The sequence below is a fragment of the Centrocercus urophasianus genome, unplaced genomic scaffold (genome assembly GCF_019232065.1).
Source record: "Centrocercus urophasianus isolate 14NV4802_14NV808 unplaced genomic scaffold, USGS_Curo_1.0 seq_37, whole genome shotgun sequence".
In the NCBI taxonomy this organism is placed as follows: Eukaryota; Metazoa; Chordata; class Aves; order Galliformes; family Phasianidae; genus Centrocercus; species Centrocercus urophasianus.
Genome location: NW_024884944.1, coordinates 3,693,328 through 3,705,788, shown reverse-complemented (window position 1 = coordinate 3,705,788; position 12,461 = coordinate 3,693,328). Strand labels below are relative to the sequence as shown.

The 12,461-nt window shown below is 44.3% G+C and overlaps 1 protein-coding gene across 4 annotated transcripts in view; it reads left to right on the top strand.

Moving 5' to 3' along the window:
* The window catches only part of ARHGEF12 (Rho guanine nucleotide exchange factor 12), a 66,812-nt gene that overhangs the window by 50,045 nt on the left and 4,306 nt on the right, over positions 1 to 12,461 (top strand). For all 4 annotated transcript variants that reach the window (XM_042832217.1, XM_042832215.1, XM_042832218.1 and 1 more), the window contains 12 exons: positions 379 to 504; positions 1,221 to 1,335; positions 3,647 to 3,747; positions 4,014 to 4,091; positions 5,094 to 5,169; positions 5,583 to 5,750; positions 6,260 to 6,347; positions 6,830 to 6,919; positions 7,059 to 7,135; positions 7,498 to 7,722; positions 9,541 to 10,026; positions 11,636 to 11,952. In XM_042832217.1, the coding sequence (XP_042688151.1) occupies positions 379 to 504; positions 1,221 to 1,335; positions 3,647 to 3,747; positions 4,014 to 4,091; positions 5,094 to 5,169; positions 5,583 to 5,750; positions 6,260 to 6,347; positions 6,830 to 6,919; positions 7,059 to 7,135; positions 7,498 to 7,722; positions 9,541 to 10,026; positions 11,636 to 11,952 (1,947 nt within the window). The remainder of the gene's footprint in view (positions 1 to 378; positions 505 to 1,220; positions 1,336 to 3,646; positions 3,748 to 4,013; positions 4,092 to 5,093; positions 5,170 to 5,582; positions 5,751 to 6,259; positions 6,348 to 6,829; positions 6,920 to 7,058; positions 7,136 to 7,497; positions 7,723 to 9,540; positions 10,027 to 11,635; positions 11,953 to 12,461) is intronic.

The window sequence follows — 12,461 nt, the reverse complement described above, 5'->3', positions numbered from 1 at the left end:
ACTGGACAAACAAAGGCTTAAAAACAGAATGTTCAAAATGATGTATTCCGTGGAAGTAACTTCTCAGATATAGAACACAAGTGAATGGCAGAAAGCTGTGCCAGGGGAGGTTCAGGCTGGGTGTTGGGCTTCCTAGCAAGGTGGTTGATGTCTCCAGGCTGTCTGCATTAAAGGGGCATTTGGATAATGCCATCAGTAACGTGCTTTGATGATTGTCGTAGGTCCCCCCTCTTCCTCCCATCTTCCCCCCTTCTTTTGCTACTATTCCTCCCTTCCCTTCTGAGAGCAGTGGTGCTACATGGCTTGATGTCTGTTGACAGCAGCTCGTGCTGAAGTTGGGTCTGTCTAATTTTTGGCTTTCGTGACTTTCTGGCACAGTTCAGTGGAGCAGCAGAGGAGAAGCTGAAACATGCCACTGCCACGTTCTGCAGTAACCAGCCCTTTGCTCTAGAGGTCATAAAGTCCCGCCAGAAGAAAGACTCTCGTTTCCAGACTTTCGTGCAGGTGAATTTTATGCAAGGGTTTGAGCTGCTGGTGTGGGATAGTGAAGGGCTTTAGATTAAGTCGTTACAGTTAATGAGATTGCACTTCACATTGTCTTCAGATTGCCATACACAATGTCGTGCTGGAATGAAGGAAAGCACATGCTGCCCCAGGCAGCATCACATCTCACTTGGGTGGCTGTTTCCCAAGGCTGAGTACTTCTGTGAGGAAAAACTGCTTATAGCAGTGCAATTATGATGCATGCCAAAGTCAGAGGACAGATACTGTAAACCTATTCTGCCCACCAGGAAAGGGGCTTGAATACTTCTGGCATTTGGAGAGGAGAACATTATCTTCATTACCACCAGCTGGGAAGAACTGCAGTAATGCAAAGGTTGACGTTATTTTGAAAAATGTACTGTAGTTTTGCTATAGCATGAAGAGCTAAACTGATATCTTCCCTGTGTGGCAGTGACTGAGATTGATTGGAGGTGCTGCCAGGCCTCTGTGCAGTAATGAGGGAAGGAAGCCACTGCTTTGTGAACCCTTCCTGTACGTAATTGCAAATCGAGAAGGGATGTATTGTCTGAATGATAGATCTTGGCATTTCTTGTCTTGTATTTAATTACCAGAAGGTGAAGTAATAGACGTTTACGTGATGAATAGATGTTACACATTCAGGTAATTATACTCTTAATAAAAATGACAAACGTACTTATTGTGCTGTTTAATTTTAGGATGCTGAGAGTAATCCCCTGTGTCGCCGCCTGCAGCTGAAGGATATCATTCCAACAGAGATGCAGAGATTGACAAAGTACCCCCTTCTGCTGGATAACATTGCAAAGTACACAGGTAAAGCATTTCCACCAGGTAGCCAGTGGTTGGTGCTTGTGTCTCAGCAGGTTTGCTAAGCAAATGTGATTTCATTGCATGGACTGAAGTACAGTTGAATTTTACAGGTCACTGCTGTGATGTCATTGCTGCCTTCCTCACAGGAGGACAGGTTAAATAAATTCTTTCAAAATATGTAGAATTAAAAAATCCAGTCTCTTTTTTTCTCAATTGAACTCGTTTTTCTTCTCCTGAAAAGCAGAACAGAACAGAACCATTAAAGTTGGAAAAGACCTCTAAGATCATCCAGTCCAACCATTAACCCCTCCCCACCATGCCCACTAACCGTGTCCCTCAGTGCCACACCTCCATGTTTCTTTAACACCTCCAAAGATGATGATTCCACCATTTCCCAGGGCTGCCTCTTCTACCACTCTTCCCAACAGTCCATTTTTTCTGAATATCCAACCTGGTACAACCCAGTAAAAGCCATCTGCATGCTGATAACCTCCCAGCAGGGCCAGCTAAAATAAGAAGGGCAGGGGGATTTAGTTTGGGATAGGTGAATGGCAGTCTGTGTTGGGTTATACATGTAATCATTTAAACGTGGTCTTGACAAGTTCGAGGGGTGGAAGCTGAAGTTTTGAAGATAAAACCACTCTGCTCATGAAATTACTGACAAAAGCACTTTGATTTGCTGATAGTCTCTGAAAAAGAGAACTGGAATTCCTGACAGTCTTCTTCCCTTCCTCCAGTTCTCAGGCTGCTTCTTAATTTTATGCTGTTACCGTTATTACCTGTTTTCAGTCATTGTGACAACCAAACTGAAGGAAATGTTTCCTCTGTGCCCTCACAGTCCTGATGCTGTGTGAGTACACAGCAGTGCAGTAGCTGGAATTACATTCAGGAGACAAACAGGAAAAAGAGCGAGCATCATTTCACTCCTCCTTATTCATGTTCTGATAAACTGAAACTTGAGCTGACAGAGAGGCAGCTTGCCTCTGTGCTGCTGTTTTTGAGCAGTCATTAGCATGCTTGTTCTTTCTGTAATTTTGTAGGCATGTTTAACACCTTTCTACAGTTTTGGAGGAAATAACTGGAAAGAATTCAATCACTGAAGATGATACTTCATTTGTTTCAGTAAATTGATTTTCAGTAATAAATATGCTCTGAAAAACATATTTTTACTTTCTTCTTTAGCACACCAAGATAGCTAATCAGGCTATTAAGAGAAAACACATTTAAATGAATTCCAATTTCCATGTAGATGCACTTGAGAGAGAGGGAAAAGAATAAGATCTTCCAATAACAGAAATCCCTGGTCGTCCATTGCCAACATAAAAATATGGAGAACGAAGAATCTAATAAAAACTCATCAAGTTATGCAGTTACTTAAACGAGCATGGATGGATGTAGGACAGTTCTGAGCAAGGAAGAGAAAAAAGTATCACAAAGTCTAAGCAAAAATCATGCAGTGCTGAGGCTGATGCAAATCGACATGTTTCTGAAGAAGGGAACAAAGAGCAGATAATGCAGAACAAATTGATTGTTTTCTTTTAAGGTCATGATTTCCATGTTATCGACCAAAGGGTTGTGCTGTTCTGATCAGTTCTCCATAGAATTTGTTCAGAATTCCCAGTAGGTGAGGGAAGAAAGAGTGCTTAGATTTCCATCTCACCTGCGCCCCGAAAGTCTGATATAAAATCAACTTCATATAAAAAGCTGGAAGGCCATTCGTATGATATTAACTAAGAACTTGAAGAAGCAGTTTGAACTTGGGGAAAAAAGCATCATCCCACATTATAGAGGCCAACAGAGTCCTGGTGCAGCTCTCATCAGCTGTCACATCTGTACAGCACTGCAGAACATTACCTGTTCTTGCAGAGGTTTGAGTTCAGCAGCTGTGTGCCACACTGAAAGTCATTTCCAGTGTAACAGACAAAGAGGACTCATAAGACCATGAAATGCCTTTTCAAGTTTACTAGCAGATAACTATTGCAGTGTAATTTCATTACTTGCAAAAAATGTACTGTATTTATAAGTCACTCTAATCATAATTAAGAAAGCGTGTGACACTCCATTACCCTTGATGAACTTGTTTATTTGCCAGTTAACTACATGCATAATGTGGCTTGTGTTGGTGAGAATTGATGGGGCTCACCTGTGTCTGTCTGTATGATCTAGAGACTGGCTGGAAAGGGAACTGCTGCATGCTGTTGCTGTAGCAGGAAGATGTTTTTGGAGCCTGTTTGCGGTCAGCAAGCAGCACGACACTTGTGCCCTCTTCATCCTTTATCAGAGAGAGTGATTGCATTTCCCTGTTCTCTTGCAGAACTGCCTGAAGAGAAGGAGAAAGTGAAGAAAGCAGCAGATCACTGCCGTCAGATCCTTAACCACGTGAACCAGGCTGTCAAGGAATCGGAGAACAAGCAGGTGGGAGCTGAGCTGGGTTAACACCAATGGTCAGGGTGAGGAGAGGGAGGTGAAGGGAAGCAAGCTGTGCAACATGGCTGGAATCTGTGCACAAGTGACCGTGTATTGTGCTGAAAGGTGCTCTGTGGCACAAGTACTGCTGTGAGAACAGGAATCCCAGGCAGTTGGGAACTCGTGACTGCCTGCTCTCTGACTCTAATTAGAGTTCTGATAATCCAAGTGACCATTTTCAATGGTTTGTTGTGGGTTGTTGTTTTTTTTTGCAGCATCTGGAAGATTATCAGCGCCGTCTCGACCTGTCCTACTTAAAGCAGTCTGAGGATCCCATGATGGATGAGTTCAGGGTAAGTGGCAGCACTGAAGCAATTGCTCCTTGAGTCCTGATTGCAGCACCGTTGCTCTGTTTGTGGCTCTTCCTATTCCATCTTCAGATGTGCAATCTTGGAGATAAACCTTTAGTTTTGCTGACTTCCTGAACATCTCCGTGGATGTAACAACGTGGTTCTGCACATAGGAGTGCTGGTGGAGCTTGTAAGCTTAGTGAGATACCAAGAGGGTGATGATGATTTGATACTTTGACTGCTGTCTGTGCCAGTCTCACTTAGAGATTCTGTGTTGTTTATTTATCACTCCTTTATATTCTCCAAAGTCGGTGTGTATTCAAAGAAATCTTTATGTGATGACTTGCCTATAAAACTATATCCTGTAATCTTCCACAAATAAACCCACAAGCATTTAGTTAGGAAATGAAGAACTTACTGGCAGTTATGAAAGCTTGCTGTTATTGATTGTAGACTGAGACTTGGAAGGAATGACTTGTGAAAATTGTCACTTCTACTTGCCTGCAGATCTAAATGTCACAAGCACTGAAATGACTGAAGAATCCATTGACATTATAAAGTCCATCAGATCATTGGAATGCTTTTTATATCAGTATGTCATTCGTGGGCATACTTGACTTGCAAATAGAGTGCTGAAGCATTAACCAGTTGTAATACTGGGACTGCAGACTTTGTATGGGCTATTGCAAAAGCTCCTAGAAATCAGATGACATTCTGATGCCTTAAGAACTTTACTTAGAAGGAAAATTCTCCATGTGTTCACCTGAAACATCGTCAAAAGATCAAAGAATGAGGACAAGTGATGAAAGACACCTCTCACAAGACTTTTGATGTGCAAGCATGCCTTGTTCTCGCTCCGTGGTTCTTTTTCCACGCTGGGTTTAGCTGCTCAAATTGGAGCACCTATGGGTTACCTTCCCTCTGACACTTCTATGCTTTACCACTGCTTGCTTTCCTAGACATTTCATAGTGCTGCTTCTTTTTTTTTCTTCCTCCTGCTGACAGAACTTGGATCTCACAAAGAGAAAAATGCTTCACGAAGGACCTTTGACTTGGAAGGTTAATCGTGACAAAACTATCGGTGAGTCTTCCTTGTCAGCTGATGTGGGGTTCAGTTTGTGTGTGCTTGCTGAGAGAGGGAGGGAGAGAGAAAGCATTTCTGCAGTTTCCAATTATGATTCGTACTGCCACCTATAATGATGTGTATGTGTTTCTCAAAGCTGATTAAATCATTCTTGTCAATTCTGAAATGTGCTGGAGTATCATTAAGGCCATGCAGGGACACAGCAGTCAGTCGTGAGATGATCCAATCCCATCTGTAGCTCTCTGCTGTAGTTTTGATGAGGAAGATTTGCAAGCTTTGCCTAGAATGGCATAGCACTGATTAGTGCCTCTGCATGAGTAATCAAAAATGCAGCCTTTTTCTTTCTGCTGGGGTGTGATAGAAAGCCATGAATCTTTAACTCGTTCTGGGTTCCTTTGCGCCCTGTGCAGATCTCTACACTCTGCTCTTGGAGGACATTCTGGTGCTGTTGCAGAAACAGGATGATAAGCTGGTCTTGAAGTGTCACAGTAAAATCTTGGCATCCACGGCTGATAGCAAACACACCTTCAGTCCTATCATCAAACTGAACACTGTTCTGGTTCGTCAGGTGGCAACAGGTCAGTGTAACAAGCAAAGGAGGACAACAAAAATGGGGATTAGATCAGTTGAGGAGAGGGGTTTTTTTTTGTCTAGAGTTCCAGAGTTGAACGTGGAATAATGCGTAGGCTTAATTCTTGGTTGTCCAACATCTTGTTCAGTAGCACTGCGTGAGCTGTTTAACTTCTCTGCATTGGTAATAACCTCTTTAGGCATGGCTTGAGTTATAAATAGGCTTCTTTGTTCAAGTAGTCTGGTTTTATTAGATGAAAGGTTCCCTAGAAATGAAAATCACTATGAGGGAAAAGAGAAGTGGTGCGTTTTAAAGTAGCTTGGGCAGAAGTGGCTCTTTTCTTTCAGGACTAATAGTCAGATTTCCTGGATTTCTCTCTGTGTACAGTACCACTGAAGGGTTGCTCCATGATCTTTTACTGCTTCTGGATGGGGGTAATGTCCAGTTCTAGGAATGTCAGGACGCTGTGCAGAACGAGGTTTGCAATTAAATGCTTCCCTCTTTGTGTTACTCCAGACAACAAAGCATTCTTCGTCATCTCCATGTCAGAAAATGGTGCTCACATTTACGAGCTGGTGGCACAGACAGTGTCAGAGAAGAACGTGTAAGTAATTGCTTCAGTTCCATCTGCTCTTTGATTCGTTGTGCTTGTGAGAGCTTTTGTGTCTGCTTGTGTGTAGTAGCTGTGCAGGTGTTCACGAGTTACCTGAGCTCATTTGTATGACGTGTGGCAGCCGTTGTAGTGTGCAGTGTATTAAACTGATCAGTGCTACGTGACAGGTTACATAATGCTGGCACTTACATTTATACATAAAACAACTCGACAGCTCCTGCTAAGGTCCTGTCATTCATTCCCTTCTGCTGGAACATCCTGGTGAGGTGAGCATTGTGCTGTGCTGCTTCACTTGTGGCTGCAAGGTATTACAGAGGCACTGACTGTAACAGGATTTGAAAGAACAACAGGATTAGACGTTTCTGGTGATAAGAAAAGCAGTAATTGCATTAGCTGGATTTAAAAAGTGTTAAATGGAGCAGTATCCGTTATGCTTCACATCTTGCATGTTTTTATGTGATGTTTTTATGCAGATGGCAGGACCTTATAGCTCAGATGGCAGGGAATGTAAAAATGGAGAGTAGCAGAAGAGTGATTCCATTACCGCAGTCGGGACCTGGCGAGTAAGTAACAGCAGCTGGAGGAGGAAGGGCTGCTTTTCTTTCCCCAGCAGCCCATCTTGTGTCAGCCAAAGCAGTGATTGGCATGCAGCATTCAGATACAGGTGACTAAAAGTACATGTTGTTTCTTTCTTCCCTGCAGAGAAGAGCGTGAAGAAGAGGAGCAGCAGAAGCTCAAAGACCAGCATGACATTCCTGCCAGTAGCCTACAAAGCCCAGGTAACACAGTGGGCCTGGTAAAGGCTGTCAGTAAATTTGATACACAGAGTGCAAATGTGCCAAGGCATGTTCCTTGTGTCCTGGGGCTTTTTTGGTAGCACTGACTTTTCTGTGGAATGGAACAGTTTTTTTACGAGTCAGGTAAAGAAATGATGCTGAAGCTCCTGGAAAAATACCTCTTACTATTCCCATTACAAATCACAGAAAAAGATTGTTTTTCTCCCTGGAAATGAACAGCCTTTTGTCAAAGCTGTGCTCAAGAACCATTTGTTAGTGTTTTCAGAGATTATGAGAATTTTCTGCAGTTTAGCATCAAATTTGACACAGTTGTTTAACCTGAACACACGTTTTCTGTCTTCTAGACAAAGATCTGGGCCTGGACTCTCCATTGATACTGAATGCTCAGACTTCACCCACCATGTCTGAAAAGTCCGAGGTGGAAAGTCTTCTTGTGGCAGAAAGACAGTTTGATAAAGTGCAACAGGCAGACCTGGCCCTGAAGGAGGCTTCTCCGTGCTATGAACACACAGCCACCAATTTACCTTTGGTGTCAGGAGGGCAGTGGGCACTGGATGCATTAAGGAACTGTAAGTACCTGTGAGCCTTGCTTTGGAGATGGAAATTGTGAGGTCGACCTTCTGAATCAATGCTAGAATAGTGTTAATGCCTGTTTCTATTAAATAATTTGTTTCTCTGTGCTGTAGATGACAGCATAGCAAAACAAAGTGGATGTGACATGAAGGAATTCTGAGTTCTGAATTCGCACACCGCTCACTGCAGCCACAGGCATCTCATTGCTTTGCTGTTGTTTTTCTGTGTCTAAAATGAGGGTAATCATGAATGGTTACGTATTGTCCACAAAGTGCTTTGATGACAAAATCAGATTGCAGAGCTCTGAGCAGTGCTGTAAAATGTCATTGCCAGACTTCTCGAAGACATTGCAGTTACCCCATGGACTTGCATTCACAGCACCAGGGGTGCAGAACAGGAAGGGTTGCCTGAGTTGCAGGCTGTGATGTGGCGTATTTCTTTTGCAAAATCATGCAGATGAGGTTGGATGTTTTACATGAGCAAGACAAAGTCTAGATGCAGATTTTCAGGGGATTTGGGAGCTGACTGGGTGTGATCAGATTGGTGCTTGTCTGTGCTGAAAGCAGTTTGTTCTGATGAACAGATAATTCTGTAAAATTGTTTTTAGAAGATTCGCAAGCATTTTCTCTGTTCTGTGGTCTACCTTTATTCAGAGGAAGAATGCAGGGCTGTGCAGCCCACTTGATCAGACCCAGCATTCTAATTCCTTGCGTTTCTAAATATAACTTCCTAAAATTTGAATGAAATCATTAATCTGTGCATCTCTCCCTGGCATTTCAGAAGTGGACACGCAGTCCCTGAATTGCACTTGAAGGGAATACTCTGTACTGCTTCTCTGTGGGTCATTTGCTGTCACTAGAATGCAGAGCATTCATACCCTTGGCCCCAGTTCCCTTTTCTCTCTCTCCAAGTAATTACAGTCTTCTGCAGCTTAATGGTTTACCTCAGATCTTCAGATCCATTTTCTAGGATTCAGAGTCCTTTCCTGATTCTGAATGCTGTACAGATGATCTCAGTATGCGTGTTCACAGACCAGCCATAAGAGAATCTCAGTCTATGGGGTGTGTTAAGTTGGTATCAGTGACCCAGCATCTCTTGGCCATGCAGATGCAGTAGGCAGCCCTCTGACAGCAACAGTGGGTCTCACATTTTGACAAGAGCCTTCCCTTTAGCTGAAGGACTGCTGTGTTGTGTGAGCCCATGGATTTTCCTGGGTGTTATGTGAGCATTACACGGTGATAAAGAACAGCAACTTGCACTCTCGACAGCGTCATATTTTTGCACTGAACAAAATGTGTCCTTAATACAAAGTGTTTGGTTGGGATAATTTGAGCGCTAAAGGGATGTGGGTTGAAGTTCAGGTAAGAATAAATTTACATGAAATTGTAGGGAAAATTGTGGATCTGTCATTTCAAAATCCAGTGGAACACGGTTAGTGTGCTACTTCGAGGCTGGGGTCCCCCATTACTGCCTTTGGGTTTCAGTTCCTTTGCAGGGGGTAACAGCCAGGCACTCACCTGCCCTCCAGCTCACTGGACAGCTTCAGTAGGTGATTTCTCTGTTCCAAGCAAGGTGGAGCTGGGACTGATGTGTTTGCCCTTCCTTGTAAGGTGAAATGTGGAATAAGGCATTGGTACAGAGCTCCAAAAGACCTTTTATTTATTTTCCCCCCCCCCTGACTTCCCTCCTGAGAGCAGTGAGAGGGCTGGCTGCTCCGAGATCTGTCATTTGAAAGAGGGGCCTTTATGTGTAGTTTGATCTCTGTTCTGGAGGACACGGTTTGTGAAGCTTTGCCATGTTGTCTCTACTTGCAGTGGACTTGCTGAAAAAGCTGTTGGTCCAACAGCTTGGCTTTGCTGAGAAGGGGACCCTCGAAGACCGGCAGCGCTTCCCCAGGTTCAGGACCGTCTCTCAAGAGGCACAAACAGAGGGGGGAAGTGAGCTTGGATTGCAGCACTCCGACCATAACAAATTTCACCAGCCTGGAGCAGACCCCACGCTTCCAAGAAGCGGAACTAACGAGCCCACAGCTAATTATGGCCTCCGGACTTCAGCTGAATCACCAGCTCCAGGAGATGCCATGCAGCTGGGAGCGAGGGACCCCAGGCCCAGCAGTAACTTAGCGATGGACCGCATGGGTGTGAATCTGGAGGTCTCTGCCACGGAGCTGGAAGGGCTGGGTGCTGATGAGAGTGGGGAGCATTTCTTTGATGCCCGAGAAGCTCACAGTGATGAAAATCCATCTGAAAGTGAGCTGATGGAAAGGAAGGACGAGGAGGATGTGCAAATACGGATCTCAGGTGAGCTTATTTCCTTCCTTCTTGGAATGGCAGCCTCTCCCAGTTCAGTACTAGAGACTTGGGCTCAGTTTTAATTGGGAAATACTAAAGAAAACCACAGTACGTTTTCGTAGTGAAGCTTGTCTTGCTGGTACGATTTAGGACATTTATTTAAAGTTAGTTCTGTAGTCCTCGACAGTCATTTCAGCACAGAAAAGAGCTGAGCAAACATGTACCTAATGAATTTCCTATTTTATGAAAGAAGAAACCAAAATCCTGTGGGGTTAATACACTGTGACAAACTGTATTTACAGAGGCCTGGGCACAATGCAAGCTCTTGATTGCTATTGCCACTGGACCGTGTTATCTCTCAGCTGACTGTTGGAACCTGTAGGAAAAATATTTTCCCTGCAGGCAGAGCATTGCTGTAGTCCATACACAGAGTCATGGCTCAGGCTATTTTGTAGCTATTGCTTTGGCTTCTCATGATTGAGCTTGGGAAGAGAAACGTACAGTTCAGCTTGGCACTGCAATTGTCTCCAGCGACCTCACCCCAGTCTGAAGCTCTTAAAAGCTTATTATGATTTCCGTTGTTATTACATATGCTATATTTGGCAATGGCCTGAGCATCTCCCACCCTCTCTCTTCTACCCTTCAAGAAGGTTGTGGAGCTGTTAACTCAGCAGAAAGGCAGCTCGAAGGCAGCAGCTGTAAGCACCTTCATGGGACTTTGCACACTTTGCATTTGGAAAGTCCCGTGCTTTTGATCAGCCAAAGTGGTGACCCTGCACTAAATTTAGCACACCAGCTTATCCTGTGCGTGCTGTGGTGTGAGGAGGCACTCACAGGTAGTAGATTCCACATCTCTTGTCTGAGAATATGCTTTTATTTAAAAATTGGATTCTTCATAAGCCAATTTGTGGCTGTCCAAACGCTGCCTTCCAAGTGTGCATTGAAAAATCGTTTGTCTTTCCCTGAATTACAGAAACACTTTAAATTATTAAAAGCAAGCCAACAACTTGAAGCATCTAATTACTTGTCACCACTCACGCTGTTTACTTTCTTAACTGTGGAGGGACATCAAAATCAGATTGCCCTGTTTTCAGTCAATTCTGCTTTCACGTGCAAGCTTTGCTGTAATGCTGCAGAGAAATTATTTAATGTAATTCTAGGCACAGTTTGTGATTGCTGTGCTGTCTGTAACTGCATTATCTCTTAACGTATTTTCAGCAGGCTGGATTTTAAAGCTAACCCACCTACAAGCAGGTCAGAAATGGTTTGGGTTGGTGGGTGCTGTGAGCACGTGTGCAGGATTTTCAGGCTGGAAGCAGAGAGCTGGGGAATGAATGCAGGAGGGGAGGTGATGAGCTCCTCTGGTCTCGTCCTTGGCCAGCTGTGGTCCCCAGACCGGCCGTGATCTGCAGAGCTCAGCTCAGAACCAAGCTGGCTTGGTCTCATGCAGTCACCACTCTGCATAGTGTTCGCAGATGCTTTCTCTTATCCATTTTAACATGTCTCAGGAGATGGGCCTCTCCCCACTTGCCTTCCTTAAAGTCTGCTTAAACTGCAGTTCAGTGGTTCTCAGGGGTGACGGCACCGAGCTGTGAGTAAAAAGCTGTTCTCTCGACAGGAAATTATTTGATCCTTGATGGATACGAAGCAGTGCAGGAGAGCTCCACGGATGAGGAGGTGTCGTCTCTGGTTCTCCAGGGTGCTGCAGGTGGCCACAGCTCTTTGGACTCTGCACAGCAGCAGCCCCTTTCCCCACGGGACACGCAGTCGGATGGAGGCAGCTCCCCGTTTGCAGAGGAGATGATGGTTTCCCGCTGGGGAGGAGTGGAAGAGCCCTGCACGGTTGTAGCAAACCTTCCCTTCTGGTCTATAGAGTCACGCGTGCAGATGATGCAGTATATTCAGAAGATAGAGAATAACCTTGAAAAGTTAAAGGTACTGTATTTCTGCTTGCACCAGTCACTCTTTTTGTATTTCTTGGGCTTTGTTTTAGAAATTAACTTGGAAATGTTCAGTTTTGGGGAAGGAGGTCGTGCCTTTTTCAATCTCTGGGTCTTCCCTCTGGAAGCTTTTGGAGGGGGAACTTTTGGTGCCATTTGCTTGCGTTGCACTGTGGGGTTACAGGAAGCCAGCAGTTCAGGTGCAGGCAGGAGGTGTGCGTGCTGCTTTGGTTTCAGTTTGGAGCCATTCTTCAGGGACAGGACAAAAGTGCAAGTGTGTAATGGGGGGGTTTCAAAGGGACCTCTGGCCTGATGGGTATGAATTATTGGCATACAAATTGGCTCTTGTTGCATGCTGCTGCCTTCAGCAGGAGGTGCTAAGTTGCAGTAGGATAATAATGAATTTTGCAGCTTACTATATCCAGAATAATTTTTGTATGTTTTGAGCATTTGTCCATACAGCGAAGCATTCACTGTAGAGGATTTACAGCATCCTGGTGTGTA